General features: G+C 40.7%; 1 protein-coding gene across 4 annotated transcripts in view; it reads right to left on the bottom strand.

The window, feature by feature from the left end:
• SETX (senataxin) overlaps positions 1 to 22,985 on the bottom strand; it is an 80,980-nt gene extending 57,995 nt beyond the window's left edge. The window contains exons 1-10 of one of the 4 annotated variants that reach the window (XM_055321912.1): positions 22,672 to 22,985; positions 21,471 to 21,586; positions 20,478 to 20,559; positions 16,292 to 16,475; positions 15,075 to 15,285; positions 12,569 to 12,678; positions 3,351 to 3,570; positions 2,480 to 2,599; positions 602 to 773; positions 381 to 468 (exon numbers count right to left, since the gene is read on the bottom strand). In XM_055321912.1, the coding sequence (XP_055177887.1) occupies positions 381 to 468; positions 602 to 773; positions 2,480 to 2,599; positions 3,351 to 3,570; positions 12,569 to 12,678; positions 15,075 to 15,285; positions 16,292 to 16,475; positions 20,478 to 20,491 (1,119 nt within the window). In that variant the 5' untranslated portion in view covers positions 20,492 to 20,559; positions 21,471 to 21,586; positions 22,672 to 22,985. Of the gene's footprint in view, positions 1 to 380; positions 469 to 601; positions 774 to 2,479; positions 2,600 to 3,350; positions 3,571 to 12,568; positions 12,679 to 15,074; positions 15,286 to 16,291; positions 16,476 to 20,477; positions 20,560 to 21,470; positions 21,587 to 22,235; positions 22,377 to 22,671 lie in introns of those variants that run through there. The other 3 variants (XM_055321895.1, XM_055321902.1, XM_055321922.1) reach the window with 3 other exon arrangements.
• Between the last annotated feature and the right edge of the window lie 2,445 nt (positions 22,986 to 25,430).

The raw sequence follows: 25,430 nt of genomic DNA, 5'->3' as shown, positions 1-25,430 counted from the left end.
TTTGGTTCACATTTATACACATACTTCCAAGAAATGGACAACACAGTTCAATGTCAAGGTCAAGGGTTCATGAGTACACCTCTATGTACTCTGGTCTTCCTTCCATTTGCTGGTTTTGACTCTAGTCATGTTACTTATCTCCTCCATCCTGCAACCTTTCCACCCTTCCTAACTGCCCTTAATCTTCCAAAGTGTGCACCCTGTACCGAGAGTCCATTTTCCCCATGCACAATACATCTGTTCAATCAGAAAGCCCCTATGCAGCAATGGATTCAGTACAACAGTGTTATCATAACATCAGTAATTTAACTATCTATAACATCAATTACACAATAATAAAGGCAATACAGGGTCATCTGAATTCTTGAAATGTTTTATACCTTTTTGGTCTTTTCGGGATTATAGTTGTATACAATCTGGCTGCAAGTCACCATATCATCCGAATATGACTCCGGCTCTAACTTGGTCCTTAAAGAGTAAGAATAAATAGAAATTACTGAAATGAAGAAGAAAAGCAAAAAAACCCTATTGTTAAGTCAATTGCAACAGATTTCCTCATTGGGATTATTTTTTAAAATCCTGATGCATTAACTGAACTAACCTTACAGAGCTGTTCCGTATATTTTGGATCTCTCTATTGTAGCTCACATTGTTGATAATGGTTTGAAATGCCTCAATAGGATCAATACGTTGACCCCAGACCTTAGATCCAAGGCGATCCAGAATCACCATGAAACAGTGTAACGCTGGCCAGAAAGGATCCACACTATCATCTGAAATACAATGAAATAATTGCTGGATTACACAAAGCGATTAGAAAAAGATATTAAAACATATCTATATCTCAACTTGGCTTTGCTATGTACTTTTCATCCAATTGGTTAGAATTTCCATTACTCCCCTCCAGTCCTTTCCCTTTTATCAGGTATGCAGTAGTAAAATACTGCCCTACTCAAAGGCCTTCAATTGTTCCTTAATGTCTTCCAAGAAAATTCAAAGTCCTCAGTCATCCACTTAGAGAACATCCTATTCTACTATTTCTTTCCAGCTTTATTTTTCATACTCCCATCATAGCACTCTATGTTATAGCAAAAATAGCTGGCTTTTTCCCAAGTCAGAACCAGAATGTCTTCACTATTAGCCAACACCTCTCAAAATCCTATCCATCCTTCAAGCCCAGCTCATATGCTCCTACTACATCAAACGTTCCCTGGTCACTCTTCTCTAGCACTCTTCTGACACAGGTGCTCTCACTCACTCAGTTCCTGATGATAGGTTATCTGGTCACTGCAGAATTTTCTGCGTTATTTCCTTCAAGGGTCTTAAACTCTACTATCTTTACCATAGGCATTTGTGTAGACTTTCTCATACACTCTCTTATTCTCTGCTACAACCGACACAGTATCTTAGGCCTAGTAAGCTCTCAAGTAAGGAACAAAGTCATCAGTTAGGTGAAGACCATTATGAAAGGCTTCTTAAATAGAGAACTTTCATCTTGAGGAATGTTAGGGGAGCTGGATTAAAGGAAAAGACAGTATTGTAGGGGCAAGCCAAAAAGAAACGAACTATTAATGTAGTAAATGCTGGACAACGAATTACTAATAACTTCAAGATTAATCTAGCAAGAAAATAAATGCAATCAAAAAGATTATTAACATTTACACAGTTCTTTTAGAATCTTGCACAGATGAGTTTATATCTACGCTGGAGTTGTCTAAAGAGAAGTGAATGTGGGGGAGAAATGATATTACGTTTTCACAGGATGTGGCATCCTTGACCTTTGTTCATTTCATCAAGATTAGAAATATTCAGTACAGATCCTCCGTGATCAGCTTGATACAACCATGAGCACAAGAAAATTAAGGTATGATAATAAACATTACTACAAGTTTTACACCCTATTTTCTAGACTATCTAAATAGCACTGTCCAAGAGTCCTTCCTGTGCTGATGGAAATATTCTTTATCCACACTGGTCAATACAGTAGCCACCAGGTACATGTGGCTACTGAGCACTCAAAGTATAGCTCGTGGGACTGCAAAACTGAATTCTTTATTTAACTTAAAATTAACTTAAGTTTAAATAGCCACAGTTGGCTAATAGTCACCATGCTGGACAGTGGAACCCTAGAGAACCAAAGTGAAATGAAGAAAAAGGAAGACACTGGAACAGGGGAGGCTTTCTCTACAATTTTGACTACCATGTCATTAGAAATTTATCTGCTAATCTTGATTCTACCACTAACTGGCCATTTCAACATGAAACAGTTTAAGTTAACTTCCCTGGGCTTGTCTCCTCCTTTACACGAAGGTAAGGTATTGAAATTAAACTCTAAAGGTCCCTTCCAATTTAAAAATCTGAATCTGTGACTTAACCAAACAAATGTTCATACTTTTCTCCACATTGTACTCCCAAATTCTTAAAATGACATTAGCATTTTACAGTATTCAAGAAGTAGTTAGCAAATAAAAGTTATTACCATCTGCTTGCCTCTCCATGGTGTGAAGTATTGATTGCATAAAATCATTCTGTTTGTCTGAGCCCAGCAACAGTGAGTCCATGGCCTGCTCCTCCAGAATGGTCAGCAACATGCAAATACCTGTAAGATCATTTACAGTTTTCTTTCTTTTTTTTTTCATTTACAGTTTTCTTAACTTGATTAAATAACACTGCTTTCATGATTTCTCTGGTTCAGTTGACAAAAGACGGTAAAATGAAGCAAACCAGTATCCAACTCCTCAAACATTTAAGTCTTATTCATACACAACTGCTCCCAAGTAACAGGATTTTCAAATCAAGAGAGAAAATGGTACAAACTTGGTTAGAAAACAATTTCTAAGGTGACTGCCACAAAATTTCTATCTCCTCAAATCTAAGATGCCTTTAATTTTAAGATCACCATATTTTGAGTACCAATCACTGCCAAAGGCCCATGACTATAAGACTCAGAAGCAGCAAAGTAGGGTAGAACATTGTTGAATCAGTATAGAACTTGTTGAAAACCAAGATAACACTTCTTTCAACCAAGGAAATACTTTATAGATGGGAAAATCTCTTTAAAATATATCAAGCCCCTAAAATAAACTGCTATACTAAGATTTTGTTATATGTACTATTGCTCTACATAGGAGATTTGCCATACCGAAACATGCACCTCTTATGAAGATGGCTTCTAGGATAAATAACGTTTAAAAACAATATGTGTAATGGCTAAGTCAATTTAACAACAGAACAAGAATTGGGAACTAAGAAATCCTTGATCAGATCACAAAGAAATTACATCCTTCGCGGAATACTCATTAAGAATTATGGAAAAATGCTAGATATATTTGTGGAGGAACAATACTTACCTAACCAATAGTTTTTGTAGTTGGTGGTATCATACATGTGTGAGGGCAGAAGAATCAGTTTACCCTTCTCAAGGACAGAAGAAGTATAAATGTCTGGACTTTCCAAAAGCCCCAACTCGATGACTTTAAAAAGGCAAGTCAAAACCTCCTGCAAGTCATAATAATCATCTCTGTCCACTTTTCCCAAATTTCTGGCAGTGAGGATAGCCCAACGCCGAACCTAAAGGCATAACATGTTCACTACTTCATTCAACAAACAATGGTCTACAAGCAGTAAGAACCTAATTAAAGAAACAGGATTCTCTATAGACTTTAAAAGACCTGCGATACTAATAATGCAATGGTTGGGCCCTATTTTATCCAGATTTGAACAAACTAACCCTAAAAATACATTTAGGAGATAAATCACTTCCATTAATTTAAACATTGATTAGATATATATTAAGGAATTATTTTAGGTATGATGGTGATACTTAGTATTTTATGGATGAAATGCTCTAATGTCTAAGATTTGCTCTAAGTAATTCAAAGAGGAACAGAATACTGACCATGTATTCATAATTCCTAAAACTCAGTGATGGGATGTATGGGGTTTCATTATACCATTCTACTCTTGTAGGTTTATAATTTTTCCATAATAGAAAGTTAAAAGGGGGAGAGGAAATGGAGCCTCAAAAGAAATCAAGTCATTTCTAAATGTCAATGTAACATAGGGAAGTGATATTAAATTTCTCATGGGCTAGAGGCTCCTGTGTCGTATAGTCGGTTAAGTGCCCGACTCTTGGTTTCGGTTCAGGTCATGATCTCAGGATCATGAGATGGAGCCCCGAGTTGGGCTCTAAGCTCAGCATGGAGCCTGCTTAAGATTCTCTCTTCCTGGGATGCCTGGGTGGCTCAGTGGTTGAGCATCTGCCTTTGGCTCAGGGCGTGGTCCTGCAGTCCCGGGATCGAGTCCCATATCGGGCTTCCTGCATGGAGCCTGCTTCTCCCTCTGCCTGTGTCTCTGTCTCTCTCTCTCTCTGTGTCTCTCGTGAATATATAAATAAAAATTAAAAAAAAAAAAAAAAAGATTCTCTCTTCCTGGGCAGCATGAGTGGCTCAGAGGTTTAGTGCCGCCTTGAGCCCAGGGCCTGATCCTGGAGATCCAGGATCAAGTCCCATGTCGGGCTCCCTGCATGGAGCCTGCTTCTCCCTCTGCCTGTGACTCTGCCTCTCTCTCTCTCTCTCATGAATAAATAAAATCTTTAAAAAAAAAAAAATCTCTATTCCTCTCCCTCTGCTCCCTCCAGCCCCATGCGTGTGCATGCATACTCTCTCGATAATAATTAATCTTATAAAACCTTCTTGTGGGTTATGGATTAAATTTAGTAATCATAACCCATCTTTTAAAACTAAATAAAGAAAACAAAAAATAAATTAATCAAATAAAGAAAATACAGATAAATTTCAGCATGCATCCTGCATGGAGAATTATTCTAGGATATGTTTGCATTACATACGCATATTTACATGCATACCCAAAGAAAAACATTTTTTATTATAGGTTACGGTCAAAAAAGTTTGAAAAACATAGAGCTAATGGCTATGATCATAAGTAATGAATTTTAAGCTTTTGGAAAAATACAAAGGAATTCATGAGTCTACACTGTAATAAATAGGTAAATAAATGAGAAAAAGTCAAAAGGCTCTTGATTATAGTAAAATCAATGTCAAGTGCTAACTGGCAAAGGGGTAGAGTGCTGGGACTGGAAAATTATTTTACAATCTTAGAAAAACTGGTTCAGGCAAAAGCATCGGGTAACACTAAATTTAGGAGAAAACTATGATGAGGAGGACAGTTCTGTGATCTCCAGTATCTAAGAAAAAGAGATTACACAATGAAGAAACATGACAACATCTTGACTAGCTGATCAAAATTAACGTAACCACAATGGGCAAATGATACGGCATGCACCTATATAGGACAACTCTGAGAAGGACCTAATATCACTTTTATGGAATATCCCAATTGGGAATGCATAACCTGACTCTAAAGACAAGGAAATATTAGTCATCCCCAAAATGAGGAGCATTCTATTTTTTAAAAGGGGTGGGGGCAGGGATGACTATGCTCTTTAGAAATGTCATCAAAGACAAAGGCTGAGGAAACGGTCCAGTATAAAAGCTGATCCTGGACTGGACATCAGAGCTACGAAGAATGCTAGGGCACAAAGTACAAATGAAGATGGACATTACTAGATCAGTGTTCAATTCCCTGAAGCTTGTAACAACACTGTAGTTAGAAAAGAGCCTCTTCTTCAGATATACATAGCAAGTATTTAGGGGCAAAGCACACTGATGGATGCAAGCAACTTTCAAATGGTTCAGGAAAGGGATGCCTGGGTGGTTCAGTGGTTGGGCAACTGCTTCAGCTCAGGTCATGATCCCAGGATCGAGTTCCACATCAGGCTCCTGCGAGAGCCTGCCTTTCCTTCTGCTTATGTCTCTGCCTCTCTCTCTGTCTCTCATGAATAAATCTTTAAAAAAAAAACAAATGGTTCAGGAAAAAAAGCTGTCTCACTTGAAAGCAAATGATAAACTGAATGGAGTGAAACACTAATAATTAGTGATTATGGCCTAAGATTAAACATAATATTTTCTACTGTTTTTATTTTCTGACAATTTTCTCAAAGTGTGAGGTTATTTCCAAACAGTTACAAAACCAAAGCTAGTAGTTCTGGAGTTCATCTGCCCATCTATACACCCAGACCACCACACACAAGCCTGTGTGACTAGACAAGTCTGATTTGGTTTCCTCATCTATGAAATGTGGCCATGACCTGCCTTAGAGTTGCTGTAAGGTTTAAATGAGCTGGCATCCAGAAACTATGCAATAGTGCATCCGAAATACAGTGGACCTAAATATTTACTGTCATGAAAAACCCATAACCAAATAAGCGGCATGTCATGGAATTCTTGGGATTGTCCAAATGACGTGAAAAGGCTTAACATTAACTCTGCACAGAGACTGCTGGTGGCAAAGCACCCCAGCTAGTTTGAAAGGTCTTTATTTCCCCTTCTCTCTTGTGCACTTGGTTCCAGATCCGACAGCTACCATTCTTTGGCACAGGGAAGATACAGTCTCCACTATCATTCCAGTTTTACTCTTGTATTGAGAAGCTAACTGTAGCTCACCTGTAGGCAATCTTTTCCCTGGCTCCTTTAAGACTTCTCTGTCTTCAGTGTCCTCAAGTATTACTATAGTGTGAGTTGGTGTGGGTTTTTCTTTTATCTTTCCACCTCAGGATCTCTGTGCAGGCTTATTAGTCTTTCACTGGCTTTGAAAAGTAACACACCACTATCGCCTCTATATTGTTCCCAACAGAGTGAACTAGATTAGACCTTCCCACTGTATCCTGCCCTTTTCAGCTTTCCCCCCTCCATCCCTTTGTCTGTTGGCTAAGTAACCTATTCACCTTCCAAATTCATGAATTCTCTCTTCAGCCACACTTAACAAGCCACTCAATCCAAGTGTTTAATTGGTTTCATTTTTACATATTTTAATTAATCCTTAAAAAATACTCCTGGATCTTTTGATAATGGGTTTTAAGTCTCTCTCCTATTGAAGCACTTGATATTCTGTATCTGCTCATTCTAATAAAGAAATTCTTTGGGTACACTTGCTTATTTTTATTACCAGTCATGCACAATAGTTTTGTTGTTTTAATTTTGGCACCATTAGTTGGGATATTATCTGTGGGAAACTGGCAAGGACTCAGCTGATGATGTGTCTCTCTGGAAAGAGCTGCTAATGGTTTCTGCAAGTATCATGCAAACAGGAACTTTTCTTATGAAGAGAGGGCTTTGGTTAAAAATTTTCATGGAAGCCTTTTTTTCCCCACCCGGATTTCAGAGACAGGCCTATTTCTGTCACCCGGAATTATTTTCCACTATCCTTTTGACTGAAGGTGTGGCTCATCAAAAGTCTGTTTTATGGTAGAGCCTCTAGCTCCCTAACCCAATGCCTCACTATACATCTGCTAAACCCACACTTTTAGGTTTTACCAACTTTGGCTAATGCATCTCTGGGTGGCTGTGGCTTCACTGTCCACCTCTACTCTGGGTTCCAGTTCCCTGTCCATTACACTCTTGCCTTCTTGGACAAGCCTATAAAACCTGTCATATTTTATCTGGCATATCTAAGGGTTCTGGAGGAGCAATATTTTTCAAATTACAGAGACAATAGACTGCCAGAAATTGAAGTCTTTTGCTGACATCATTTTTGGATGAGGGTTAGGGAAGAAGACCTCAAAATTAAGACTATAATCTTTCATTTATGACACACTTTCATCTTTGGTCCATGCATCATAGCCCACATTTAAATTTTATTACTAATCCAACATGCATCCATAAACTCATCATCCAATACAAAACTAAGGCCCTATTTACCATAACACACATCTAATTATATGGGGCCCATCCCCCTATCTTCCTGCCCCTTCCAACCTGAGGTAACCGTCATCTCGAATAACATGTTCCTTATCCTCCTTGCTTGTTTTCTGAAAGTTATGGCATCTAGCTATATTCCTAAATAAATGTTTTATTTTTAACTTTATAAAAAGGGTTTCCTCCTATATGTAATCTTTAGAGACTTTATTTCCCTTAATATTATATTACCAGGATTCACCTATTGTTTCAAGTTGCTGGTTTGTTTAGATTGCTACATGACATTCTGTGTTAAGGTATTTCAGTTTACTCATGGATCCTCCACCACCAGGCATCCCAGCTGTTTGAAAGTTTTGTGAATTCTGAGTAGTGTGCTATGAAATGTCTTATATACGCCTCCTGTTACAAATGTTCAAGAGTATCTCTCTCTTACATATACACTCAGTAATGAGACTACTGCATCACAGGACCTATGAATGTTCAAATTTAGATGAAGCTAAACTACTCTCCAAAGTGGTTGCCCTGATTTACACTTCTACCAGCAATAACGAGGTCCTACAGATCCACATCCTAATACTAGTAGCATCAAACTCGCACATACCACAGAATATTCACTGTGGTTTTACTATTTCCTTGTTATTGTCAAATTTTCCTTCATATGTCTATTGGCCACAGGTGCTTTCTGTTCCAGGAAAATGCCTGTTCATCAGGTCTTCTTCCATTTTTCTTTCTGGGGTTTTGGTGTTATTTATAGCTTCTCCCAATTTTTAACTTGTCTTTTCACTTTAAGATGTCTTTTGATAAAAGTTCTTAATTTTGATATAGTTACATTTATCAGCCTTCCTTTCATTACCAATGATCTCGCCCTAAGATCTAAATGACATATATGTGTATTTTCTGCCAAGATTTTTGCCATTTTATTTTTGACATTTAATCCATTTAGAGTTTTTAAATACATGATGATTTAAGTATATGATTCAAATATATGATTCTCGGGATGCCTGGGTAGCTCAGCAGCTGAGCATCTGCCTTTGGCTCAGGGTGTGATCCCGGGTGTGGGATGGAGTCCCACACTGGGCTCCCTACAAGGAGCCTCCTTCTCCCTCTGCCTCTCTGTCTTATGAATAAATTAATAAACAAAAATCTTTTTAAAAAATGTTTATGTGTATGTCTGTGTGTGTGAATGTATATATATGATTCTCCCCATAGAGATATCTTTGTATATTTCCATTTCCACTCCTTTTTCCCATTGATCTTATGTATCATCTCTATCAAATACCAAAGATCTAAGTATCAATGAATCTGAGTCTTTATTCTACTCCATTGGCCAAAGTGTCTGCACACTAATATCACACGGTCTCAATTACCATAGCTTCATAGTAAGTCTCCCTACTCTTCAGAAACAACCTGGCAACTTTGGATCCTTCCTCTTCTATAGACATGTTTTAGAACCATCTTAATATATTACATCAAGAACTCTGCTGTAATTTATTTAAAATAATGAATCTATAGATCTGGAGCAAATGGACAGATCTTTGCTACTAAACCTTTTTTTTTTTTTTAAGATTTATTTACTTATGATAGAGAGAGAGAGAGAGAGAGAGAGAGAGAGAGGCAGAGACACAGGAGGAGGGAGAAGCAGGCTCCATGCTGGGAGCCCGACGTGGGACTCGATCCCGGGACTCCAGGATCGCGCCCTGGGCCAAAGGCAGGCGCTAAACCACTGAGCCATCCAGGGACCCCCCTAAACCTTCTTATCCATGAACACTGGGTCTTTCTTATATAGGTTTCCTTTCATTTGTTAATTAAGTTCTGTGATTTTTCCTGTGGAAGTTTTACATCTGTTAGATTTATGCTTGGGTATTTAATATTTTGTCAATCTGTAATAAATGGAAACTTATCTTTGTTAATTTTTGGCTGGCTGTGTAGATAAAGACTACTGACTTCTATAAATACATCTTTTGGGGATCCCTGGGTGGCTCAGCAGTTTGGTATCAGCCTTTGGCCCAGGGTGTGATCCTGGAGTCCTGGGATCGAGTCCCACATCAGCCTCCCTGCATGGAGCCTGCTTCTCCCTCTGCCTGTGTCTGCCTTTCTCTCTTTCTGTGACTCTCATGAATAAACAAATAAAATCTTAAAAAAAAAAATCTTTTATCTAGTTACCTTATTAAATAAACACCTATTTCTCAAAATTTGTAGATTCTTCAAGGTTTCCTATGTAAATGATCTTATTGTTGCAAATTATAGGATTTTATTTCTTCCTTTCAAATTCTAATGCCTCTTAATTTCATTTTCTTGATTTTTTTTTTTTTTTACTGGATCGACAAAAAGCCAACACTACAAAAAGTGATGATAGTGAACACCCTTGTCTACTTTTGATTTTATTTTTTATTTTATTTTATTTTATTTTTTACTTTTGATTTTAAAGGGAATGCTTCACAGGATGCCTGGGTGGCTCAGTGGTTGACTGTCTCCCTTCGGCTCAGATTCTGATCCCGGGATCGAGTCCCACATTGGGCTCCCTCTAGGGAGCCTACTTCTCCCTCTGCCTGTGTCTCTTTTATTTTAAAAAAATAAAAAATAAAAAAAATAATAATAAAGGGAATGATTCACTAAAAGTTAAGTCAATTTGGATAATGTTTTCTTTAGGTATCTTAGAATTCCCTTCCATTCTGATCTGATAAGCATTTTTAATCTGAATGGGCATTGAATTTTATCAAATGGTTTTTCTGTATCCAATCAACATGGATTTTTTAACTTGTTACTAAGGTGAAATTCTATTTACAAATTTTCTAGTATTTTGTTTAGGATTTTTGTATCTACATTAATGACCATAATTTACTCTTAATGTGTTAGGTGTTTTGTTTTTATTATAAGTATCATAATGGCTTCATAGAATAAATTTAAGAGTATTCTTTTTCTGGAGTACATACATAAAAGCAGGATAATCTATTATGAATAATCAGCTTATCAATTTGGAAGCTTTCTTCTTTTCCATAATTAAAGATATAAATTTCCCTGAAAGCACCTCTTCTGCTACATCCTATAATTTTTTTTATGTAGCATCTTCATTATGATTCAGTTCTAGATATTCTTAAAATCTTGATGATTTCTTTTTTAGTATGTGTTAATTTCAAAATGTGGAAACTCATTCATCTTTTCATTAACTTCTATATAAACTGTGTTATGATCAGAGATCATGGCAGTCCTTGAAATGTGTTGAAACATTTATCTTGGGGATCCCTGGGTGGCTCAGCGGTTTGGTGCCTGCCTTGAACTCAGGGCATGATCCTGGAGTCTGGGGATTAAGTCCCACATCGGGGTCCCTGCATGGAGCCTGCTTCTCCCTCTGCCTGTGTCTCTGCCTCTATCTCTCTGTGTGTGTGTGTGTGTCTCTATGAATAAATAAATAAAATCTTAAGAAAAAAAAATTTATCATGGCTATGTGATCACTTTTATCATGTTCAACATATATTTGAAAAAATGGTTAGATGCCCAGCTCACATATATATCTATTAAGCTATGTTTGTAAACTAGTCTATATGCATATTCCCTTTCTTGCTGGGGTTTTTTTGTTTTTGTTTTTGTTTTGTCTACTGATTTCAATACTGAAAAAAAGGACGTGGAAATCTTTTATAATAACGAATCTACTATCCCTTCTTGTAGTTCTACCAATAACTGCGTCTTTTGAGGCTATTTTAATTAGCATATTACTTATTTAAAAATGCTATATGGCCTTGATGAACTAAATTTCGTTCCTATGTAGTAAGTAACCTTATCCATCCTTGTCTAAATGTCTGTTTTATTTGATATTACAATAGCTTCACTGCTTTGTTTAGGTATTTGCCTATTGTTTTTCCATTTCTTACATCAACCTTTTTGTACCCTATGTTTTAGGTGCGCTCTTCTTAGAAATAAAGATATGGATTTTCTTTTGTAATTCAGTCTTGTCTTTTAACTGACAACTTCAGCCTTCTTACATTAAATATTGATATGTTTAAACCTGTTTACACGTATGAACTATTTTTTTCCAATTTCTTTTAAAGCATTTTAAAAATAAATCCATCATTTGAAATAAGTCACTATCTAGCTTTGCCCTAACCAGTTGAAAACCTAGCATGCATACTTTCGCATCTTTCATCTTCTTGGCCTGCCAACCCTATCACACTAATACTACCTAGTCCAAGTTATTGATCGATTCACTTTCCTTGATCTTAGTGGGTTTCTTTTTTAAATAATAAACTTTATCACAGTATTCTATCAATTTTATATATTCCCAACAACATCTGAATTCTTCTCTCTCAGGTACTTCATTCAGCACTCTAACACCAGCAGCTCAGAACTCCCAACCAATGGTCACTTAAGGGATACTGCAGAATCAGTCTCGAAGCCCATGAGTGCAGGGCCCAGGTCCTGGGTGCTCAGCTGGACCTGCTTCTATACAGCTGTACAAGGCCAGACCCAGAGGGCTCCTGGCTATACTTTCTGCAACTTTCTTGCACAGGCAGGGGAGTCTCTCACCTTCATGTTGAGCACAGGCCTTGACTGAATTCCTATTAGCCTGACAAACTATATCCCCAGCTACCTACAGCCACCTAGGCCTACAGGTTTCCACCACTGGTCACTTTCTGTTTCTGCTCCATTGCTGGTCCACAGAAACATTTACCTTTTGAGAGCTATGATTATACATTTTTAACAGTTTAATATTTTAAACAAAATATACCCCAAACTCTCTATTATAGCGAGCTATGTGCAAAATCTATGTCCTTTCATTGCCTACCACTCATACTCACCATTTCATTGGGATGGACCAAAAACAGATAGATGCCTGGATGTTTGTCAAAAACCTGAAAGGAGCAATTAGCTTGTTCCATCCGACAAAGTGCTTCAACACACAGTTCACCTAAATAGAAAATATAAGACAGTAGATATAAGATATAAATATTATCAGCTTATCAAGAGTCCCTAAATCTAGGGACTCTTTTTTCCTTTGGTTGTTCTATAAATAAACTTGTTTTTTTTTTTTTAAAAATGAGGCATTAAAAATGCCCATTGCATAACAGTATTTACCTACCTGAAAGACTAAGCTAAGCACAATTGATCACAGTGTGCTCCTATGAACTATTCTTTCCTGATATATACATTTTTTTTTACACTTGGCATAATTATATCCAAAGGGTATCTTTTTAGAAGTATGGTTATAAGTCTAGTCCATTAGTATTTTGCATTTTGATCCACATGGGCTTTATTTGGTACTAGCGTGATAAAGTGAGCTTTTCCCCAAAATGGCTATTTTGTCCTACCCTCATTTATTGACTACTCCACTTTCTCCAATGCTTGGAAAAGCTACCATCATCAAACAAGCTTCCCAAATATGATTGGTTCATTTCTGGACTCAACACCATCTCACAAGTCTATCCAGGCTTGCACCGTTCTGTTTCTGTTGCTTTACGGAAATCTTCACACTAATCTTTGAGAAATGTCCTACATTTACCTTATCTTTAATTTCTCAAACTTCTAAGAGCATTGTTAGTGATAGAGGACAGCTTTGGGGAACAGTGGTAATGATTGGAAAAGCATGAAGGAAGCACTTGGATCCTATTAATGGTTTGTTTGGGTGCTGGCTACATAGGTGTGTTTGTTTGGTGAAAAATTATCATTCCTGTATTTTTCTTGGATACAGTATCCATCAATAAATGCTTGGAAACTGACTTGTTAGAATTTTAGAACCTAATTATTTAGAACTTATTTAGAAACAATTGACGTACCTAACCAAGACTTTTAAGATCTTTTCAGTTTACTGAAAATACAAAGAACAAAGAAATTAACATCACAAAGAAGCAATCTGAAAAATCCAGAAAGTGCATTATCCTACAGGGTAACTATATGGTCTCAATAAGTCAAGGTTATGGCAAATAAAAGAAAAAAAGGAACTCCTGGGTGGCTCAGTGGCTGAGCGTCTGCCTTTGGCTCAAGTCGGGATCCTGGGGTCCAGGATCAAGTCCCACATCGGGCTCCTTGCAGGGAGCCTGCTTCTCCTTCTTCCTGTGTCTCTGCCTCTCTCATGAATAAATAAATAAAATCAAGAAAGAAAGAAAGAAAAAGGAAAGAAAGAAAGAAAGAAAGAAAGAAAGAAAGAAAGAAAGAAAGAAAGAAAAGAAAGAAAAGAAAGAAAAGAAAGAAAGAAAGAAAGAAAGAAAGAAAGAAAGAAAGAAAGAAAGAAAGAAAGAAAGAGTGTGTATGTGTACAAGTTGACTGTTTTGGATTTAAAGAGATATACAAAATATGAACCCATGTAATATATGGGTCCCTGATTGGATTCTTATTTAGGCAAACCTGCCAAAAACCTCATTTTGCAACTATGAGGAACATCTGAATATGGACTACATACTAGATAACTTAAAGGTATTGCTATTTGTGGGGGGGAAAAGGATCACAAAAATGTCTTTACTTTTGTGAGATTCATGTTAAGAAATGCTAATATAAATGACCCAAATCTAGGCAGCTGTAATATGCCATACTGCAGTTAATTAGTGGAAATTACTACAGACCTGTAGTTCTCAACCATGGATGGTTTTGCCTCTCTCCACTCCTGCCCCCTCAATGCTCAAGGGACACCTGGCAATATGTGGAGACAGTTTGGTTGTCACAATCCAGGTAGGGGGAAGAGCAGAGTGCTACTGGCACCTAGTGGAGAAGAGGCCAGCGATACCACTAACATCCTATAACAGACAGCACAGCCCCCACAACCAAGTACCCAGTCCAAAATACCAATTAGTGCCAACGTTGAAAAACTCTGCTACAGACAAATTACAAGAGAAAATTAACTGAAGGATAAATAAGTAAATGTGTGATAAAGAAAATATGGCAAGATGTTAGCAACTATAGAATCTATGTGCTGAATATATGGCATTCACCATATCATTCAATTTTCTATATGTTTGAAACTTCCATACTAAATATTGGGAAAAACTATTAAATATCCTAATTAATATCCTAAAACTTTATGTTTAACAAGCAAATTTTCAATATAGATAAAACTTCTTACAATTCTTAAAATAAGACTAATAAAAAGGGCTCCCTGGGTGGCTCAGCGGTTTAGGCCTGCCTTCCGCCCAGGGCGTGATCCTAGAGTCTCGGGATCGAGTCCCACATTGGGCTCCCTGCATGAAGCCTGCTTCTCCTTCTGCCTGTGTCTCTGCCTCTCTCTCTCTGTGTCTCTCATGAATAAATAGGTGAAATCTTTAAAAAAAAAAAAAAAAAGACTAATAAAACTTGTTTAACACCCATGATACTCACTAACACGCTCATGTAAAAGCAGATAAGGATATTTCAGTATTTCAAGAAGAGGAACTCGAAGCTTATTTTCAAAGTCTTGGCCAGTAAAGTCAAACAGCTGTGCCTCTCCATTATTGTCTACTATGTACAATTCATCGTCGTCTCCAATTTCTGCCTTCATGGATTTTTCAAAGTGATTTATGAGACGTAAAGTTTCTAATTCCCATAAAACCTACAGAAAAAGAAAAATCAGTTGTATGTTTTATATCTTACTATCAACAAAATACTGGATGACATGATCTTTTTAGAAACCTGAGAACAAAAATACAGTTTAAAGAAGCAGTAGATATCACATTAGATTTATCTGAAGAAACAGTCACTAAAACAAGGCCACTCTTATGATACATGACTACATGCAGCATGAGGTGTGTAAACACTGCTCTTGCAGAGTTTTGCTAGAAGTATCTCAACATCCCTTATCAACTATTAAAAAGGGAATGATAGGGCACCTGGTGGCTCAACTGGTTAAGCATCGAACTCTTGATCACGGGTCTAAATCTCAGGGTCATGAGTTCAAGTCCTGCGATGAGCTCCACCATCCACTCCCCCCAAAAAGGTAGGAGGGGATGAGAAATTGGAGCTTCTCTGTCTTCACTTCCATGGACTAGCCACAGGTACCTACCTTAAAAATTAGCGTCAGCATAAAGATACTGGTTAGCTTTGTAACTAGGAAACTGTAAATACAAAAAATTTCTCGATAGATTCATAATTAACCTCTCCTCCTACCTATATATCTATACATATCTCTACAGTCTGATTGTGTTTTTCATGTAATAAAACAAATATTCAAAGCCACATTTTTAAATTTGTTTCACTCTGGTCACTATGACCAGCAAATACACTTGCCCTTAGAAGTTTATACCATTTATCCGTTAAAAAATGAAAAGAGAAAAAAGAATCAACCAATAAAAAAACCACCCAAGCCATTTAGACACATGAATGCAACACTGTCAAATATACAGACTTAAAAACATAAACTAAAAAGACCCCATACATCAAGTCATAAAATTGCTTTATATCACAATGGCTAAAAGCGAGTGATCCTAAAATTCTGCTTTAGGTTTCAATTCAATTCCATCTGTTAATCTTATTTCCTGAATGCTTCCAAAAGAGTTCAGAGTTTTTTCTCTTCATCATTACCAAGCTCTGAAAAGTACTGTCCATCAAATGTAAATTACCTCATGCAAGAATGGCAGCTCATCCCTTGCTTTGTGGTATTCAGTCACACACTCTAAGCAGTAGCAGAGGTCTTCATCAGCTGTTTGAAACTCACTGGAGTAGATCTTGGATGCATACCGCTGCAGGAAGTCAACGGTGGAAATGCCACCTGGCGTACACCAACAACATGTGCTCATTCTGCACCTGCATCCAGAAAAGACAACATCTAAAGACTAAAAAAAAAAAAAATACTACTACTTCAGGCCTCTTCTGTGTGACTGTTGTCTCCAACTTAGCATGTGACTCCACCATATCCAGAATGTTCTGCAGGCCAGCTTATCAATGACTGACTAAACTCAAATTTAAGCCCTTTTTTAAGAACTTTACCTTTGACACGTAAAAAAATATGAGGCAAAGCACTTAGTAAAAAACATCATGCAATACATAATTGTACTACAGATAAAGCTCAAAACTGGGAAGTATTGAAGGAAAATTATAGAGACAGAGACTTATCAATGATTATGGTGTTCTAGTGATATACGGGAGTCAAGTCAAAAGTTCAGACAACCTTTACATTCCTAGAAGACATGTTTTCCAGAAACCCGTGAAAAAGTAAAAACCTTTAAGTATTAATTCATACCAGTAACAAAAACTCAGTGAACTTTCTCTGGTTTAAAAAGTATGGATACAAGAATCTGCACATATGTGTATGAACTGCTGCCCATAACCCATTGTAAACTGTAACAGCTACAAATGTTAATCATCTATTGCTACTAAGTTTGTTACTTAGAATTTTTGACTGTCTCCAATTTTTTGTTTGTATACCACCAGAGCCTCCAAACTCATGTGAAAGGGTTAAGATAAAGTAATTTTCCAAACCTTAGCAGCGTCAAAAAGAGCAAAGTAACAAGAAGGTACCAGGAAATGAGGAAATCCCAAGAACCAAATGTGTCAAAAGATTTGAGTAAAGATATATGAATGAGGCAGGTTTATGAGAACTACAGACAGCATGACACTGAGTGGATCAGCAAACAGGATGGAAGCCAAAATCCAAAGAGATCTCCAATTCTAATGAGCTGTAATAAAAAAAAAAGATGCAATCTTTTTATCCCTAAGTAAATGCATATAAAAGTAAATACAAAGCTCGCAATTAGTAAGCAGTGTATAATGGCTAAACAAAAATACAAGGTGAGCCTCGAAATATCATAAAGTAATCAAAATACAAAAGGATGTGGGCATGTCAAAGGAACATAGAAGCCAACCTGAAAGAGCTCTGGATGACCAAAACTGAAACAATCTGATCAACAAAATCGAACAATGTAATTGTGGATTATACCCCACAGTATAGATACACATGAATCCATTCCAATATAAATGAATGAATAAATAAAGGTGGGAGAGCAACCTTCCTTACAGAAAAATTCCAAGTAATACATATACTCTCTCTTCCAAGAGGTACATCTTGAGTGTGGACTTGGTGACTCACTGTCAAAGAATGGAGTATGGAAAGGGGGATACTGTAACATTACAGTGGAGACATCTGGCAAATACAAACTTAACCAAGTAATCAAGGCTCACAACCCCAAAGTTGATAACCCCTCACATAATGTACTGAGGAAGGAACTTCAACTTTGTGAGATGCTTCTCCAAAACCCGTATGTCCAGTCTATGCTCGAGAAAAACATCGGACAAAGCCAAAGTGACCCTTACCTATACAACTAAGAGCCGGTCTGCAACAAGGAAGAAAACGCCACCTATGAGGGATGAAGCAAGTGTTCTTTCCTATGAAAATGATTTATTGGAATCAGGCCAGAAAAATATCCAACAAGCCTGATCTACAGAAATTTAACCTCAAATTAACTATCCAACAAATGTAAAATATCAGCCAAATTAATGGGAAACAAGTCAGAAACTCAAGTGTCCACCAACAATAAGGCCATTTCATAACTGGATGGACCTAACCCAGGCAGTTCTCATCAGTGGTGACATCATCCTCAAGGAGACAAAAACTGGTTAGTGGGACACAAAACAGTCCTACCTCTCTTTATGTGAAAGCACAGATATGCATAAAGTACCTAAAGAGATATATAATGTATTGGTGGTTTAAAATTCATGGGAAAAAAAAAAAAAGAAAAAAAAATTCATGGGAAATTCATAGGAAAAATAGGTCTAAAAAATGTCCTTTCAGGGAGGGAGAAAAGACACTAAAAGGTTAAGTAAGAAACATGACCAAGTCATTGAATATTTGGGTACAGAAACACAGCAGTGTGATGTTGTCAAATGCGTTATCCTGAAGCTCAAGAGTACAAAAATCTCTGCTAATGGAAAATTAATGACATCTTGATAGAAATTTTATTTCACTGCTGAGGCTTTTTTGGCATAATGCCAGTTCCTAAAAGAAGCTGATTTAAAAAAAAAATTTCTTTTTTTTTACATCGATTAAAGAATTATGTAAAAATGCATTCAGTAAAATCAAATACATGCATCTGTCATGTGAGGTTTTTAAATTTATGAAGTACTAATTGTATGCTTTTCTCATGCTAAGTTCTTAAAAGAACTCAGGGTGGCTTTCAACATTAAAGCTGAAGAGGACATACAAAAAGGGACATTTAGAAAACATACAGAAAAGGACATTAAAAAGGACAAATCAAAACTCATTTAGAAGACTATTTCACTAAGTCCTAAATGAGGAGCTTCCCGAAATGCAGGAACAAAAATAATGTGAGGTAGACACTGCTCACTTGAAAAATTTTTAAGAAGTAGGCTAGTTCAGCTGGAGAATCCTACTCCTTCCTGACACTAATTCTAATTCAATTTCTTTTCTACTAATGCCCACCCTGTGGCAAGTGTACAGCCAACTAGGGAACACCAAATAGCAAAATGGGTATTATGGTTTTGAATAATATAAAATTATTCAAAGAAAGAGTTTCTTACATTAAAAGACCAATATCACAATATTAGAAGTTAAAAGTCTGCAGAGGCTGTTTTTTTCTGGTGATCTAATTCAAAGTGGGGAGTGAACTTAGAAGATCTAAAAATAGAAAGTGAAACTCCTTGGAGATTTCTCAATGGTTGTTGTATCAAGCAGGATTTGTGCAATCAAAACTGAAAAAATTGGGATCCCTGGGTGGCGCAGCGGTTTGGCGCCTGCCTTTGGCCCGGGGCGCGATCCTGGGGACCCGGGATCGAGTCCCACGTCGGGCTCCCGGTGGAGCCTGCTTCTCCCTCTGCCTGTGTCTCTGCCTCTCTCTCTCACTGTGTGCCTATCGTAAATAAATAAAAAAAAGTACCAAAAATTTAAAAAAAAAAAAAAAAACTGAAAAAATTGGGAACCGCCTGGGTGGCTCAGCGATTGAGCATCTGCCTTCTCCTCAGGGCATGACCCCGGAGTACGGGGATCAAGTCCCACATCGGGCTCCCTTCACGGAGCCTGCTTCTCCCTCTGCCTGTTTCTCTGTGTCTCTCATGAATAAGTAAATAAAATCATTAAAAAACAAAACAAAATAAAATTAACACTTAGCCAAAAAAACTTTCCATTAAGAAAATTAAGGAGTCTTTTTATTTCAAAGAGCTAGCCTTCTCCCATACCCCAAAATGTAGGATAGAGCATGTCAACAGCAGAAAAAAGTTTCCATGATTCCTCTCAAAAGGCCATAAAAATGGGTGGTTATATCCCCAAATCTAAAATCATCATTGGCCTGATAGGTGAGCCCAAAAAAATATAAATGAGGCACATAATGTAAATTTTTCTTTTTAAGGGAAAACTGCAGGTAGATGACCACAAAGTATGTAAGTTTTTGCACAACTTAGTTCTTCTGAAAGTCAGTTTTGTTCATTTCAGATTTTAACTGCTTGGAACCATTACTAAGCCACAGATGGTAGTGCCCAGGGAACCCTCAAACTACAGAAGAGCCACACTGTGAGCATCAAAAAGGGAGCCAATCTGTCAATAAAATAGGACACTTTGCCAGAAGTACGGACCAACGTGCCCTGGGGCCATTTCTCATTATTAGCTGGCCAGAAACTTCAAATAGCAATCACTTCCCTCTACCTTTCTCAGCTAAATTTCTTGAAAAAAAGTAATCTAGATTCACTTCCTCAGCTCCTTGGCCGTCTGGCTTCCACCTTTACATTTCACTGCATGTTGAAATAAGCAGTCCAAGTCCCTAATAATCTATTACCAAATCCCAAACGTTTATTACTTGCCTCTTTTGAAGCATAGCCTAGCCTCTCAGATACATTCAATATCCAGCTGCACGAAGTTAACTTCTAGTCACCTCACAGGCACCTCAAAGACAAAAACAGAATAAAACCCCTCCCTTGTATCTTTTAACTTGCCCCGTGTGCCCTATATTCATGACATCACTATCTCTACAGTTTTCAAATCAGTAACCTGGTAATTACCCACATACAGTCTCCACCCTGAGCCCCCACACTGATAAATTCCATCAAGTCTATCCCCTTGATTACATCTGTACTTCCCTCTCAGTGACACTGCCACCACCTTAGAATACATTTCCACTATTTGTGTGCATTACAGAAGCCTAAATAATGTCTCTGGCTCTTGTTTCATCCATCACCAATGAATTCTCCCTCCAAAATGCTAAAGGGTAAAGCGAAAACTAAGCTTTCGATTCTCACAGCTTGAGAATAAAATTCAGATTTCTGACCTCCTCACAGAAGGCCCTCCCTAACCAGCTTCAGCATTTCCTGCCATCCTCCCTCACTTGCTCTTCCTAAAATGCTTCAGTGTTTAGCATTTCCCTTCCTTTACAGAAGCTCCTTCCTGCCTTGATAACCGAATCTGCCCTGTGTCCCTCTGCCTCGTTTTTAACCCTAAATGCACACCGGAGTTAGCAAAGGAGCTTAAGGAGAGGAGACATAAAATTCGGGTTCCCTATTTTAAAACGACGTCCCGGTGGTTCTGACAGAGCTCTGAGAGCTACCATGTGCAGTGCGTCCCTGGGCGTCCCCACCCCCCTTCCGCCTGTGAGGACCCTGACCACCGAGCCTCAGTGGCTGCACTCACTGCCGCGCTGGAGCTGGTTTGCGTCTCCCACCCCCACCACCTACTTGCTCCATCCCCACCAATTCTGAGTCTATCGGGGCAGCGATCCGTTCTGTGTATTTTTACTCCAGTGCTTGACACACATTCAGTGACAGAAAAACGTCTTAAATGTTTCTTTAGAAAATAATTACCTGGGCTAAAGGCCTACAGAGATGTGATCCTCTCAGTCGAGACACCTAGGCTTATCTGTGAACGGGTGAGGACTTGCACTCCTATATACCCAGAGTCTGGCCCCAAAATAACATTTCTGAAATGAGAGAAAACAAAACGAAACTGACGAAGCGGCTCCTCTTCTCTACAACATGTGAGCGTCATTCTCGTTAACCCTACAGAGCGGAGGCAGATGCTGCCAATCCGCCCGCCCGCGGGCCCGGGCCCGGGGAAGGGGTCCCCGCGCACGGACGGTCCCCGCGCACGGACGGCTGGGCACCTCGCCCACACCCCAGGTCGGCGAGCGTCGGGCAACCGCGCCCTCCGCGCCCTCCAGCCCCGGGACCTTCAGGGGGAAGGGGGGGGCGCCATCCGGGACCAGCACTCTCTCCGAAACGGGGGGCAGGACCCCGGGGCTCGAGGACCGACGCGGTCTCCGGAGAGCCCCCGACTCATCCTCAAAGAAACTACGCAGTGGCCAGACCGAAGGCAGCTCGCACGAGGCCGCGGGGGAGACGACGGCGAGGGAGGGGCAAGGGTCCGGGGGTCCCGGGACCCGGCTGCAGGCGGCCCCGCGGGCTGCTCCCGCCGCCGGCCGCGGCCCTGCTGAGGAAGCGGCCCCGCTCGCGCCGCCCCTCCCCCACCCGCCGCTCGGGCCTCACGCGCCGCGGCGGTTACTCCACGCGGCCCCGCGCGCACGCTCAGGGCCGCCGGGCCCGCAGCCTCGAGCTCGCCGCGCTCCTCACCCCGCTCGGCCTCGCGTCGGCGGCTAGCCCACCTCCATGCCTCGGCTCAACAGCCGGCCGAAGGCGGATGTGCGGCACAGCACCCCGGAGCCTCCGTCCGCACCCGGCCACCCAACCCGGCGGAGCCGCGAGCGGAGGCCCCGCCCCCCACCTCCGGCGCGCGGCGTCCGCCAAGCGCAGGCCCCGCCCCGGCCGCCGCTTTCTTGTTTTGGTGCGACGAGGGGCGGGACGTGGGAAGAGAGGCGCCCCGACTCCGCCGGGAGGCCGGGGTGCGACGTCACTTCCGGGACGCCGGGTTCGGCCAATCGGGAGCGCCCGTGGAGGGGGGACGGGAGGGGCGTGGGCCGCGGAGCGCGGAGCGCGGCCCCGCCCAGGCCCTCCTCCTGGTACGGGCAGCACCCGGATGTGGCTACCCCGCGGCGACTCCGGCGCGTACCCTCCTGTCTTTTTCGTTCCGTGACTTTTCTTCTCTTTTCGACGCCTCAGGTGCTTCCGCACGGTGTGTTACGAATCGAGAATTTTTTTCCGCTTTTTGATTTCTAAATACCTAAGATATAATATTTAATCCACGCCTACTTTGAGGTGGGGGTGGATGATACCCCTCGCGTTTCAGAAAAAGGATACGCGAAGTCCGGTGAAGGCAGCCGCCTGCCCCGTCCTAGCCGCCGCCTGCCGCTGACCCCGACGGCGCGGTGCCTCCAGCGGCCTCTGCTCGGAGGGCGGCTGCCGACCGGCCGACTGACGCTGGCGGGCGCTGGCGGGCGCTGGCGGGCGCTGGCGGGCGCTGGCGGCCAGCGACGGCCTCACCGCAGGACCAGTCCCTGGAGACTGAGCGGACGGCGGGGCGCGGGCGGGAGAACATTCCAGAAGGGGCGGGGCTGGGGCGCCCCTCCCCCCTCCGTCCGTTGTAACTGCTGAACTGACGGCGGAGCGACCGTTGGTCGCCGGGTTTCTAGAGGCTTCTGCGCACGTGCCCCCCCCCCCCCGCCCCGCAGGAGGAGCCGGCGCCGCTTCCCGCCGGCGCGTCGTGCGCGGCCACGTGTCTGCGGAGCGCGGGTCCGCAGCCAGGCTCGGGCGTAGACGCGGGGAGGCTTCGGAGAACGCCCGGGCCCCCCTCCCGGGCCCCCCTCCCGGGCCCCCCTCCCGGGCCTCGCTGCCCCGACCCCGTGTGCGCAGCCCCCGCAGGGCGTACTCACGGCAGGGGGCTCACACTGACCTGCTGCCTCCCTAACACGGCGCTCCTCGCTGCCTGCAGTGCTGAGCGGGGACCTGCCACCCCACACGCGCCCGTGTACTAGCGTCTCAGGAGATGGGGGGGGGGGACCGCGCAAGTGTAGGTTGGGTCAGACCTTAGTGAACATACTGGTCTTTGTACCGACAGTCACCAAGTACAGGTTTTGATAGTTCTTTAAAGATTTTACTTACCCATGACAGAGAGGCGGAGGGAGAAGCCAGCTCCCCCGGAGAGCCCAATGCGGGACCCCAGGATCACGACCTGAGCCCAGTGCAGACCCTCAACCACTGAGCCACCCAGGTTCCCGCAGCTCTTTATATTTTTAGGGAGGGAAGTGCTGATGGAGGCAGAAAGTGATGCCCAACCCAAGTCACTTTCATGCTGCCTCTGAGTCCGCAGACTGCATTTGCTTTCAACCTGTGAATGATATATTGGTGTATTTGCTGGCTTTTTTAGTTTTATTAAGTAGCACTGAGTGTGTTTTTTCTGGAAACTTCTTTTTTTTTAACTCTCCACATCATGTCCCCTGACTCACTGATCCAGGATGTACACAACTGGAGGGTTGGGGTTATGGGCTGTAAGACCCCAACAGTCTCAGTACGTAAGTACAAAATTAGGAATAAAATTAATATTTGGAATGACTAGTACGAATTATACATTTTGTAAAGAGACAATCCACCAATATAAACCCCACCCTAAGAAAAAAAACTGCAAACATAAATCGACAAAAATTGTGTATTGTGGCTTCACACACGTAAGTGACCTGGACAATAAGGTTGAAGATCAGTTTCAATAGAGAACACAAAGGGAATGCAGTCTTTTCTCTATCAAGGTTGATGGAATTTTATTCAGAGTTTACGAAAGATTTGGGCACCTGGGTGGCTCAGCCAGGGTGCACAACTCTCGATCTCTGGGTTGTGAGTTTGAGGCACGTGTTGGGTGTACAGATTACTTAAAAATAAAATCTTAGGGGTGCCTATGTGGCTAAGTTGGTTAAGCATGAGACTTGGTTTTGGCTCAGGTCTTAATTTCAGGATTGTGAGACAGAACCCTGCATCAGGCGGTGCGCTCAGCAGGGTCTGCTGGGGAGTCTCTTTCCTCTCCCTCTGCCCCTCCCCTCACTCTCTGTCTCTCTCAAATAATAAATCTTAATAAAATAAAATAAAATAAAATAAAATAAAATAAAATAAAATAAAATAAAATAGGAGCACCTGGGTGGCTCAGTGAGTTAAGGATCTGCCTTTAGTTCAGGTCATGATCTTGGGATTCTGGGACTGAGGCATGTGTCCAGCTCTTGGCTCAGTGGGGAGTCTGCTTCCCTCTCTCTCTGTCTCTCTCTCATAAGATAAAATCTTAATAAAAATGTTATAAAAGTTTATTTCAAATTATTCAATCTGATGTCATGAAATTTTTAAGATTGTCAAATTAAAATTACTATCAAGTTCTTTTTCACATATGACCTATAAGATTTCAGAGCACATAGTTTCTGATGTAGTGACTGAGCCTAAATATTTAGAATTGATGACACGTTATTACAAGGTTGTGATAGATGTTCTCATTTTTTAGCAACATATTGTGACTTTTATGTGTCAGTTATGTTAAAATTTCAGTACTTTCGGGGTGCCTGAGTAATCGGTTGGGCACCTCTTGGTTTTGGCTCCATTATTAGTGAGAAATCTGCTTGGGATTCTTTCTCCCTCTCCCTCTGCACCTCGCCCTGCTCACATGCTCTCTTTCTCTTTCTCTCAAATTTATAAATCTTTAAAAAAGTTTTCAGTACTTTCTCCAGTTTGATCATGTGACTCATTCCTCATTATTATTTGCATAATCAACAAGCATGAGAACCCGTTACTATTTCTATTTGAAATAGATCTCTTGGGTCACCTGGGTGGCTCAGTCAGTTAAGCTTCTGCCTTTGGCTCAGGTCATGCATGATCCTTGAGATTGAGCCCCACATCAGG

Source organism: Nyctereutes procyonoides, unplaced genomic scaffold (genome assembly GCF_905146905.1).
Source record: "Nyctereutes procyonoides isolate TBG_1078 unplaced genomic scaffold, NYPRO_anot_genome, whole genome shotgun sequence".
NCBI lineage: Eukaryota > Metazoa > Chordata > Mammalia > Carnivora > Canidae > Nyctereutes > Nyctereutes procyonoides.
The sequence above is the reverse complement of the archived record's forward strand: the minus strand, read 5'-3'. Positions and strand labels throughout refer to the sequence as shown.